Below are 13,247 nucleotides of genomic sequence, written 5' to 3'. Positions count from 1 at the left end.
AAACACAAACTTTTATTTTGTATGTGATTAATCACAATTAATCTTTTGACAGCCCTAAAAAACAGGAAATGTGATAATTAATGACTAATAAGTTTGTAAAATATTTTTTTTTTAAATGTAAAATCATATTACTTTATAATTAAGGCTGTCAAATGATTCATTGCCATTAATCACATACAAAATAAAAGTTTGTGTTTGTTATTTGTGTGTAATGTGTAAAATTATTATGTATATATAAATGCCCAAGCATTCATGTATTTATTTAACAAACATTTTTGGCAGTGTGTATGTGTATATTTATATATTTTTTATTTTATGTAGATAAAACAAATTTAAATATATGAAGAGTTTGGTTCCAAACGTGATAAACGCCATTTTTGAAAAAAATGAGTTACTGCCAAAATCAGTATTATATCAGGTCAGTAGTTAAAAGTAAATTCTTAATTTTACGCAAAATCCAATATCCGCCATGTTATTCTGTCATCTTTTCTCCCTTTTTTCCCAAAATGCGATAAACGCCACTCCCCCTTTTTTACAGAACGCAATAAATCCTACAGCGCACCATTCACGCAATGTAAACAAACAATGGCGGCACGCTGAGTACATGGAGTCCTAGTTTTCCTCATCTACTTTGTACTTCGTGATCAACAAACAAAACAAAATAATACTTTAATTGCATTCACTGCGTTTACATGCAGCCAATAACCCGTTCAAATCCGGAATATTAGCAATAACCCGGTCGCGCACGTCCATGTAAACACCGGCAAAAACCCGAATATGCTAATATTCCTGTTTTTAAAATCCCGAATATTACCCCTGGGTTACCTCTTTTCTAGCCCGAAATTTTGGTCATGTAAACGCGCATCGGGATATTCCCATCAAAAGGAACATTGATTTGTGTTCTGCGCATGTTCTATTCGCAAGGAATCTTGGTCTTTTGAGTAGAGGAACTTCTTGTATACACTTTTAGAGCGAGGAGGAAACCAAGTGCTACAACCGCGCTTTGCACGTTAAATTAATATATGCCCTTCTTGTTTTTCACATCATACATGTATAAGAAAGTTCAAATAGATTGTCAATAGTTATGAGAGTAACTTGTTTTTTTGTGTGAATTTGAATTCAAAATGTAATACTATGCTATTCATGTTTCGTTAAATACAGTGAATGTGTGAAAAAAAGTGAAAGATGACAGAATAACTGCATAGCGTCGTCTGCATAGATGCAGTTTCTAAGATTAAAATTACTTTAATTTAACTGATCCACACAAATACAAAGCGGCATAATATAACTGATTGCTTACCAGCGGTAAAACCACTTAAAATAAAAACCTTAGGTTTTTTCTTTGTATGCAGCGTCCGCTCTGTGGATTAGGATGTTGCAATAACGCCGGTGGCTTTATTATTAACTGACTGAATACTTGACTCTTACCTGACATTTAGATATGAAAGTTTACCATCAACAGTACCTGCGCGAAACATTAAACATTGATGATCATCTGCCGACTCGACTGTTTCTGCACGTCCTCAGTCCGCTTAATTAACGGCTTTTCATTCTATCCGCGTGAGGTAAACATTTTTGTTCTGTACTTTTTTACTTGCATGTATTTCTACATATTTTCGGCCAAGTAACACTCAGGATATAATGTAAGTTATTATAGATAGCATAAAAGCTTGTTCTGAAAGGATGACAATTATAAAAACGATCTTTCCAGCTTAATTTAGCCAAAATAAGGATTTATTCGTTTTCATACTTTATATATGTTAATTTATCTACTAATATATTATTGAAAATGCCATAAATAAATATTCATTGCCTTCTGTAAGCTATTGCATTCGTTTTGTACATTTATAGGTGCATAAATACTGTCTAATTTAAATTTCTTTAAGACGTGGTTGTGTTCTCTATTTACCGATGCTCTGTAAATTTGCACTTAAAAACCTTCTTGTTAGAAAATTGTTCTTCAATTAATTTTTTTTTTTCAAAAATATATTTAGCTGAAGGCTAGTATATAGCTTGTTAATCTTTTTATCAAAAAAAGGAAAGACATGTAACTTAGCCTACCCTGCTTCTACATCGGTGCAGCTTGTTCTGGATTTAAATAATACTTTTATTTTAGTAAATGAAGGCAGTAAAGCCGCAAAGCGCACTAGTGAGCCACGCAAAATCACCGCATTTACCTTTCAATCACAGTTTACATCGGGATATTGCCAATTCCATGTATACAGGGGTAACTCTCTCTGCTCACGCATGTAAACGGGTTATTCCGAATGTTTCAGAAACCCGAAACACGACCTTAACTCGACCATAACCCGAATATTGACAGCATGTAAACGTAGTCATTGATAAACCTGTGATGGTTTTCTGTGATGGGAAAGAAACGTAAGCCATCAATATCTAATAATTTCCCTGAGAGGCACTCGGGAGACGGGTGCTTGTTCTCCCGACAACATCAAGCTTCTCATGCTAAAACATTGACCCCAGAGGATCTTATGAAAAACTTTACATAATTTTACTACAAGTCAACGAAAATCGAGCAGGACCAAAAACATTTTACAGCTGATCGCTGTGAAAGACGTTAAGCGACGACGTCAAGTATAACCGCAATGACAGGGTTCTTAATATGACAAAGTAAGTGTTTTGATTAATGACATTAATGTATATATTTTTAATTAGTGTGTACAACTAGTTAACTAAATGAATATAACATGGCAAAGATGAATGCACATTTATATAGGCTATTGATTCAATAGATTTATAGCATTTTGAATAAAAACTTGTCATGGATTTATTGCATTTTGTGGAAAAAAGAATCCGTTTTTATAATAAATCTTTGAAAATCAACTTATGGATTTGCTAATAATGCTTGTGGAAAAAGTATGTGAACCCCTGAGTTAATGACCTCAAAAAGCTAATTAGAGTCAGGTTTTAGCACACCTGGAGTCTCGTTAAGATAATACGTTTGGAGGTGTGGGCTACAGCTACTTTGACTGATAAAACCCCTCAAACTTTGGGAGTTTGCTCTGCACAAGAACAACACGCTTATCTGAGTCATGCCTTGCCAAAAAGAGCTTTAAGGGAAGTTACGATCAAGAATTGTGGCTTTACATAAAGCTGGAAAGGGTTACAAAGTTATTTCGAAGACTTTAGTAATTCACCAGTTTACAGTTAGGCAAACAATCTACAAATGGAGACGCTTTGGGACTGCTACTACTCTAACAAGAAGTGGGCGCCTAGTCAAAATGACACCAAGAGCACAATGAAGACTCATCAATGAGGTAAAGAAACAACCCGGAATGCCAGCTGAAGCTTTGAAGGCATCATTGGAACTTGCTAAGATCTCTGTTCATGAGTCTACAATATGTAAAAACACTGAACAAGCAGGGTATCCACAGCAGGACACCATGATGAAGTAAGCCACTGCTTATTAAAAAGAAGATTGCTGCACGCCTGAAGTTTGCAAAAGAGCACATTGACACTACAAAGCGGTATTGACAAAATGTTTTGTGCACTGATAAAACTAAGATTTAACTATTTGGATAACACAAAGCGCTACATCTGGCATAGAAAGGGCACGGCATCATATCATCATGAAAACATTATCCCAACTATAAAGACACATCAAGCTTTGGGCCTGCTTTGCTGCATCAGGGCCTGGCCAGCTTGCAATAATTAAGGGGAAGATGAATTCCCAAGTATATCAGACAATTCTTCAGGATAATGTGAGAATGTCTGTACGTCAGCTGAAACTGTGTAGAAGGTTGGTGATGCAACAGGACAACGACCCAAAACACAGTAGCAAGTCCACAACAGAATGGCGTCAGAAATACAAAATCCGCCTTTTGGAGTGGACAGACCTCAACCCAATAGAGATGCTAAGGATTGACTTGAAGAGGGCCGTACACGTGAGACGTCCAAAGAAATGAGCTAAAGCAGTTCTGCCAAAAAGAATGGGCTAAAATTCCTCTTCAACTATGTGCAGGTCTGAACCACAGCCATAGGAAGCACCTGGTTGAGGTTATTGCTGCCAAGGGGGGGTCAACCAGTAATTAATTCTAAGGGTTCACTTACTTTTTCCACTGCCATTTTGAATGTTGAATGAGTGTGTTCTACTGTATGTAAATATATAAAAAGACCTTTCAGCCCTACCTGTATCTAATCACATCTCAAGACCTCCTCAGTTCGGTTCTGAAACAAACATCTTGTTTGTAACACCCTGAAGGAAGCTTTAGATTGTGTACTTCAGATATCTTAAGTGTTCTGAATAAGCAAAACCGTTTTAACTTGTGTTTACCTCCACCAAATCTTTTGCATTTAAAGTTTACAAAAATACTAGAGCGCTTGACCTTTGAGCCCTCTCCTTTCACAGGTTCGAGTCTTCCTCCCACGCCATCAGCATGAGCGCATATCTGCGAGAGCAGCGGCGGGAACTCTACAGCAAGAGCGGGGAGCTGCAAGGTGAGCAGGGGATCAGTGGAGAAGTTAAACTGTGAGGGGGGAGTGCAGGGGACACCAGGTGCAGTGTGAATAGGACAGACGACAAGAATAGTGCGATGATGGAGACCGAGGCCCTGAAGCCATCTGGGGTGAAGAGTCGCTTAGCTATGTATCATCCACCTGTTAGAGCTTTCCTCTTTTGTTCACTTCTACACACACATACACACGCTGAAGAAGTGAGGCAGACATCTTAGACTTTCTCTCTCTCTCGCTCTCGGTCTCTTAAGAATGACCTTGCAGTTTCAATCAGTGGTGCTTGACAGTTGTGTGTGCCATCTTGTTTTTCTTTTCCTGTTTTTTCCTCAAGCAATCCCTGTGAGACACAGTCTGTGAAATGATGGAGAGGGAGCACGAGGTGTTAAGAACAGAGAAGTGAAGGACACATAGTGGGAAAGAGAGGTGAGAGGCAGATGCTTCTCACTATTGAGAGGTACAGACAGGTTCGTTTTTGAGAGGAACCTGAAGTTTAAAAAAAGAAAGAAAATAAAAATAAGGAAAGGTCAGTCCAGTGTTTCTTTTCAGTGTTTTTGGACTAAGTGAAGTGAAAGTGAAGTAATGAACAATGTCATCCGGCCGTGAGCCTCGAACTGGCACCTCTAACCATTAGACCAGGACTGCCCAATGGCGTCTACAGATTAAAAGAGATCACCAATAAAAAAATGTTTACTTTCATGGTCAGTTTAATTTTTTGCTTCTTAAAGCAATACCATGTAAGTCTAGCTCTCGGGGACAATTGAAAAACAGTATTGTCTTTTACTACTGTCGTAAAATCTGTCATGGTTACATCAGGGGATACATGTGCGATTTCCCCCTGAACTCTGCAGGAGTTCTCACGTCTTGGGCAGACTGCCTGTGCTTCGTGTGAAATGTCTTCATCCCAGTAACAATGGCATATATTTCAGCATGTCATATAATTTAATATATGAGATCATTACAATATACAATATATACACACTATGTACAATATAATTTCCATGTTTTTTTTTTTTCAAATGCCAAAAGATCACGTAGCTCACGTTTACAAGCAAGCGTTATTGCTGTGACGAAACTCTGCATGCCCCCTCAGACCCTAACTGGCATCACAACTACCAAGTGTCGCGTCAATAGACATAAGATTGGCGAAGATACAGAATAAAACTTGTTTTTTTGCACTGTAATTAAAATTTGTTGACACGCTATACAACATCAGATTGGTTTATCGAAATTCGTAACTTTTCGTCGTGAGTGTCTCCAGATGCTGCATACTGATTTTCGTGGCAATCGGGCAAAATCTCTAGGACGAGTTTGCAAAAGTAGGTTTTACGAATAATTCAAAATGGCGGAAAGATTTTAATGATGGAAAATGACGTCATAGGGTGCACTCGAATCATCTTGAGCCAAGGAATCAGAGGAAGCAAGAATTTAGTTTCTACAGAATTTATAAGCAAAATCGTAAGTGCAACTTTGGACTGTTGGTGGCGCTAGCGGGTTTGAGATAGAGACTCCAAATTTGCTGCGGATATTATTTGGACTGACCTCTATCCGTGCCAAATTTCATAACTTTCCTACATACGGTTCTATGGGCTGCCATAGACCGCGCGGAGGAATAATAATACAAAGAAAACTAACAGATACAATAGGGGTCTTCGCCCATTCTGGGCTTGACCCCTAATTATTCGCTCCTTTACTAGCATTACTTGATTCATGAAGGTAAATGGAGGACCAGATAGCTTCCGTAACATAGTCAGGCATTAATCAGTCTCAAACAAATCAAATATATGTCAGTATTCACAGAGTGAAAGGAATATTCCACTTTCATAAAAATAAAGTCCCAATAATTTACTCGCTTCCATCCAAGTTGTTGATGTCTTTCTTTGTTTAGTCGAGAAAAAATTATGTTTTTTGAGGAAACATTCCGGGATTTTTCTCAAATTAGTAGACTTTATTGGACCTCAACAAGTTACAGTTTCAATGCAGTTTAAATTTCAGTTTCAATGCGGGTTCAAAAGGCTCTAAATGATCCCAACCGAGGCATAAGGGTCTTATCCTGTGAAACGTCATATTCGACAAGAAAAAAAATTAAATAAACACTTTTAAATCACAACTTCTTGCGTTGCATATGTAAAACGCACATTTGCAGACCATTTTAAACAATAAACTAACATACGGACATTAATTAGTATCATTCCACATACAACAATGTCAGAACGGTCCTCTTTCGTCACACTTGTAAACACTGGAGCGGTAGTTTTGCATACTTTATGCGTGACCTTTCGACGTAATTACGCGTTACGTAAGGTTACTCTGACGCGTCACACGGCTAGTGCAAGACGATAAGTTGTGGTTTAAAAGTACATACTTTTTTATTTTTCTTGCCGAAAATGACAAATGTTTTGCTAGATAAGACCCTTATGCCTTGTTTGGGTTTGTTTAGAGCCCTTTGAAGCTGCGTTGAAACTGCAATTTTAAACTGCATTTAAACTGTAAACTGTTGAGGTCCAAGTCTATTAAATTGAGAAAAATACTGAAATGTCTTTCTTAAAAAACGTAATTTCTTCCTGACTGAACAAAGAAAGACGTCAACATTTTGGATGAAATGGGGGTGAGTAAATTATCTGGATTTTTTTGGAAAGTGGAGTAATCCTTTAACATTAACGTTCTTTTGTGTGCAGTAACATGCGACACAAACTTATTTTTAGGCTCGGTCACTATGCACTTTTGTTATATGTGTCAAGGTTCTTTAATTGTAAATTGTAAATAATGTTTAACAGAAAAAAGCATCAAATATTTGTAACCTGCTTGTTTAATACACTTCTTTGGTATCTTACTGCACAACCATCTGGTATTCTTACTAGGATGTGGCAACGCTCCACACATTCCCATTGCATTTCAGATGCGATAGTGAAATACTAATCCCCGCCGATCCATTGGTTTTAGTACAGACAGGAGAAACGTGCAGATTAACATGAGATAAGTCATAAAATAGGCTTCTAAGACTCACTGGCTTTTTTCAGATACTTCAGAAATGAAAAAAGAAAATATTTCATTGGTTGAGTACCTCGCACCACCAAATACTGTAGGAGATGAGATTTCCTCTCTTCATTTGTGCCATCACAATGCAGCCGCTTGGGCCCATGTCTGTCAGCTGAAAGGAGATTGAAAAGACGAAATCATTTAACAGAAGGAATAAGTCGGTTTGGTGGGAGAGGGTTGAAATCCATTGTTTTCATTACTGGGGCAGAGGAGCCATTCATGGGTTTCTTAGGGAATAAATTAGAAATATGACAATATGTATTGAAGCAGACACAGAAATGTTTCAACCTTTATTTTTATTATTTAATTAAGTTGCAGAAGTGCAAAACTAAAGAAGATTTCTGAGCTGACTGAATGCTTGTAAAGAATCGCTTAAAGTCATTAAATCATCCATTAAATAAGCAACAGGTCTTGCAGTGAGTATAATGGCTTTTCGGGACATCTTCAGTGCTGCTGAAATGTCGTTGACTTAAATAATATGTTTAATACGTATAGCCGTTTAGCATAATGTTCAATCTGTTTGATATAAGTGAGTGCGAGGATGAACCATACAGATGTTTAAGCATCTGTGCCCTTCCAGTGCAATACATTTGTTGACAGTGACTGTAGAGTATTGTTGCCAGTACAATTTGATGTCTGATGTTTGCATGCAGTATCATAAGAAACGTTGATTCATTGTGTCTGTTTGTGGCAGTCATTTTAAAACCCCATTTAAAACCTCTGTTGCTTCATTAAAGCTGCCTCTCCTCCAGCACGACTCCTACTGATCAATTAATTCTCATCTAATTTCTGTAGGGCTCATTACCGCTTCAACTTTCTTGCTTTTTGCCCTGTCATATACTGGGGGGCAGTATTTGGGATGTGTTGCACCCTAGATTCAAACTTCTTGTAGCACAAAGAATCAGCTCGACATGCCTCACTTTTTTGTATTAAATACAAAGTAAATCATACAAAAACATATGATTTTCATAAAAAGAAACAATAACGAAACCCCACTAACCCCAACGTCACACTGGCCAAAGCAAATCGTACATAAATGTACGAATGTGGTCATACGAATTAAAATTATGCCACCTCGTAAAATAAGTACCAATTGCCATGAGATAGCATGGGTAGTTCCTGGTCATTTTTTTGTATCACCTCAGTTGAGGTACCAAGCGAGCCGTATTGATCGTAAAGTGTGATGTGTAAACACTGCAGATTAGTGATTGGTCAGAGAGAATCGTCACTTTTAGTGTCATTAGCTTAGTCTCATGCACTGTCGAGCAAACTAGGTGATGTGGTCGTTTGCACTTTTTCGTATTTGGTTTTCCTCCATTGCTCCTGTGTTGTGCATTTGTGCCACGTTTACGACAATGTCTTGGCAGTAGCGGCAGCACAACTTTAGCGATAAGTATATAATCCCACACACTTTGACTCTACGTACACACTGTAAAAAAATAAAGATCGGTCAGGGTTTCCCGCAGAAAATGTGTTAGTTAAGGTGGTATTGGATGAGGGCGTGGCAATTTAAAGGGGCGGGGCGTATGTGTCATGATGAAAATTTAAATATTTTTATTTTAAACACTCAAATAAAACTTAATTTTGAAGAAACTATGACAAAAAATGAACACATACTACATTATTAATGAATTAAATGTTTTTACCTCTAACAGGAATAGCTGCGTGGTGACGTGAAACTAAAGGGTTGATAAACACAAACTAATGCAGATGTTGTAGAACGTCAGGCGAACAATGATAGATAGCGCTAAGATTGTAAAAACTGATTATTTTCCACTATTAATGACATTATCTTAAAGGCGCTCTAAGCGAATTAACGCGTTTTAGACCATAAAACATTTTTTGTTACATACAGCAAACATCTCCTCACTATCTGCTTGCTGCCTGTCTGCTGATCAAACTGTAAAAAACGCGATCTCTTTAGACAGCTCAGGCTCGACAAACGGCAATATCAACATAGTGGCCAAACCTAGCACAACAAAACATAACAAAGTGTTCCAGCCAATAAACGACAAGAAGGATTTGGGGGTGGGGGTTGGGCGCGTTTATGAAAGCACGGACGGGAGAGGGAGGGGGAGGCGTTAGCTACGCTCCGTTCGTTTGAAAACAATTCAAACATCAACATGAAGTGACGTCGCACATTATTCGCTTAGAGAGCCTTTAAAGGAGTTTAACTACTGTAGCATCTAAATAATGCACATAAATAAAGTGAGCAAGAGCGCTCAACAGTTATATCGAATCAACGGTCACATGAAACCTAGCTAGCAGGTTGCTCAAACAACAAAATCACTGGCTATTTTTCTTTAAATTTGCAAGAACTATAGACCGTTTCAGCAACAACAACATAAACAAGCGGCTGTCGCGGTCCGCATGAACTTCCGGTAAACTCTGCTAAGAATAAATAACAACAAAGTACTTTAAACTTAGTTTATTTATATAACAGGCAAAAAACAACACGTAGATTACCTAGGAAACCAAAACATTTATTATTTTCAATGAGGCATTTGTTCAAGAGATCAGTTTAGCAACTAGTCAGACCATTAAAAAAACTAAACCGGAAGTAAGGTTCGGATCCAGACGTGTATCACGTGCGTCCGATGAAACCGTCTATAGACTAATATAATAACAGGCTTAAATAACCCCAAAACATAAGTCCACTTACAGTTCTCTACACTTACAGACTCGTTTTTTATCAACTGGGTATCCTTCAGACATGACGGACCACGTCTTATCGCATTTCGGCCGTGTGGTGCGCGTGCACGCTTGTGGTGTGAAGCGCGTTCGCGCTATTCTCCGAGATGTTTTATCAACTGGCTAGTTATCCACCAGACAGTGACGGTCCGGACCACGTCTTTCTCATTTCGGCCAACTAATACAAATATTAGTTTACTTTTTTATATTTAGTTAACTTTAATTTTAAGTAGTGCTGGGCAAAGATTAATCACGATTTATCACATACAAAATAAAAGAGATTTTTAGCATAATATACAAGTGTGTGCTGTGTGTAATTATTATGTATATATATAAATACACACACATTCATGTATGTATTTAAGAAACATTTATGTTTCTTTTACATGTGTATATATATATATATATATATATATATTTATTTATGTTTTTATATATTCTATACCATACCAACTTTATTTTTTAAGCACCTTACAACAACCAAGGTGGACCAAAGTGCTGTACAGAAAAAATAAACATAAGTACAATTAATAACCACACAATAAAAGCATTCAAAGTAACAATTTAAAATAAGTCAATAAAATCTTACTGGGGAATTCTATATTTAAAAAAAATTATATATAAATAAAAAATTTCTAAAATGTATATATGTATGTGAGTGTGTATAAATATACATAAATTACACACAGCACACACACACATATATTATGCAAAAATTAACTTTTATTTTGTATGCGATTAATCACGATTATTTTTTGCCCAGCTATAATTTTAATTAACTATTAAATAAAATACATTATTTACAAGAAGTCTAAAGTAAAAGATATCAGATTATTTTCAGCAACATTACATTTATTTTCCTTTACCGTTTCATTTCCTTATAGACGGTTTCATCGGACGCACGTGCTACACGTCTGGATCCAAACCTTACTTCCGGTTTCGTTTTTTTAATGGTCTAACTAGTTGCTAAACTGATCTTTTAAACAAATCCCTCGTCAAAAATAACAAATGTTTTGGTTTCCTTGGTAATCTATGTGTTGTTGTTTTGCTTGTTATATAAATAAACTACGTTTAAAGTACTTTGTTGTTATTTATTATTTGCGGAGTTTACCGGAAGTTACTGCGGACCGCGACAGCCACTTGTTTATTTTGTTACTGCTGAAACGTCTATATTATAAAATATTAAAAATATATAAAATACAATACAACGCAACATGCAAACGCAACATGCAGCAAAAATACAACGCAATATAAAACGCAAAACAAAACACAAAATAAGATGCAAAATAAAATGCAAAATAAGACGCAAAATAAGACGCAAAATAAGACGCAATTTAAAATAAAATATAATTTCACCAGTAGTGGCTAGTGACTTCTTTTTCGAGGACGCACAATGCGAAGCTCGTAAAAACATGTACAAATTTTAAGGCACCCAGGTAACCTACTTTTTTAAAATAAACCAACACATCTTTTTTTAAAGTGTACCATGCAGTGAGAATCTCCTCAAGGCCAGATGACCTCCATAACCTTACTCCTCTCTCATATGTTGAACTAACGTTTCAAAAATAATATTGCCAAGCAGACACAGTCCTCACAGATTGTTTTCTGTTTCTATATATAAAAGATCCGCGAATGGCAATACAATGGGATTCTTTCAACTACTAGGGTTAGATGTTCCTCATGCATCTTCCATACAGTATGTTCCATATCTATATTCATATCTATATCTATGTCTGTATTTTTTACCTGTCCTTTCTACCACTTCAATCCCACAAACCTCAGAGAAAGCGAAGCAGAGACGGAAAGAAAAGAAAATAGGTTTGTTGCATGTCGGGTAGGGATTATCACAAAGCAGGGAGATTTTTCCTCGTCTCCGGTGGAACACACATGTATACAAATTGAGTTTTCACCTCTAGGATTTACAGCAGGAGGATGAAGGTCCTGTTTATGCATAATGCTGGTGTTCCCCAGAGAAAGGAAGAGAGAGAGATAGCGAGACCGCATTGAGTGGCGGGGCTGTGGGCGGAGGAGAGCTGTTGTCTGTTGCTCTGATTTACGAAGCACAATAGGGGTAGGATAGGTGCAAATGGAAAAATCCCTCACCAGTGAAGAGAAGAGGTGTGTATGTGGGTGCGTGTGAAAGTGTATATGTTAGATTTTTCTACACTAACCAAAGTTGCAGCGTTTGTGGATTTGTCATAGGAGTCTTTTCATTAAAAGCATTCTAGACGTTCATGCAATTTACCCCAATCTCACTATAACAAGAAACTTTTCTATGAGACCTTAGAATTGGGATCAGATTTTGTTTCGGTTATCTTAACGGGGACTTGACATTGCATAGTTTTTTTTTTTTTAAAAGTCTTTTTTAAAAATTAGCATTTTGCTTTTGCTCTGCGTTCAAAGGTAACAAAGTTTTTCTATAAGGCCATCAGTGCATCACTGGAATCGACCTTGATGTTCTAATACACTGCAATTTGGACCTTTCTTTGTTTCTTTCTCTTCGCGCCTTCCTCTTGACCTTTTATTTTTGTAAACGTTGATTGGCGACATATCCTCTGTATTCAGCATTGGCATTTCTTAGCGTCTGTTTTAGAGCACCAAAGACGGTATGCAATCAGACATTCCTACTTACAACCAGAGGAATGATGAGAGAGAGACAGACAGACGCTACAGGGAGCATTGTTAGGTGTGATTGTTGAAGAGGGACTTCACTTTTTGACACACAATCAAAGCACATGTGATGGATACCGGCAAGCGAAATAAAAATGACATTGAAAGGTCATGGACTGGTTTGGAATAGGACATCCAGACAAAACACGCTTGAAAAAAACGTGAGGAGACAATAAGACTGATTGCTATGATCATATTTGTTTTGCACATGCTTATAGGAGCCCTCACTAATGCTTGTTTATATTCCATTGGTTGATGTGACAGTCATCTTCGGCATATACTGACACCTGTTGATGGTACATTGCATAGTAGTTTATGCATTTTGGAAATTACCTGTGTACAGTTCCATGATTCCATGGTGCCATAATTATTTTGGTTGT

General features: G+C 37.1%; 1 protein-coding gene across 2 annotated transcripts in view; it reads left to right on the top strand.

Annotated features, from left to right (window-relative positions):
* The window catches only part of exoc4 (exocyst complex component 4), a 222,905-nt gene that overhangs the window by 59,013 nt on the left and 150,645 nt on the right, over nt 1-13,247 (top strand). The window contains exons 9-10 of one of the 2 annotated variants that reach the window (XM_055190558.2): nt 4,367-4,455; nt 4,802-4,843. In XM_055190558.2, the coding sequence (XP_055046533.1) occupies nt 4,367-4,455; nt 4,802-4,827 (115 nt within the window). In that variant the 3' untranslated portion in view covers nt 4,828-4,843. Of the gene's footprint in view, nt 1-4,366; nt 4,456-4,801; nt 4,844-13,247 lie in introns of those variants that run through there. The other variant, XM_073868399.1, reaches the window with a different exon arrangement.

Source organism: Misgurnus anguillicaudatus, chromosome 1 (assembly GCF_027580225.2).
Source record: "Misgurnus anguillicaudatus chromosome 1, ASM2758022v2, whole genome shotgun sequence".
Taxonomy (NCBI): Eukaryota; Metazoa; Chordata; class Actinopteri; order Cypriniformes; family Cobitidae; genus Misgurnus; species Misgurnus anguillicaudatus.
This window is presented reverse-complemented; position numbering and strand designations above follow the sequence as displayed.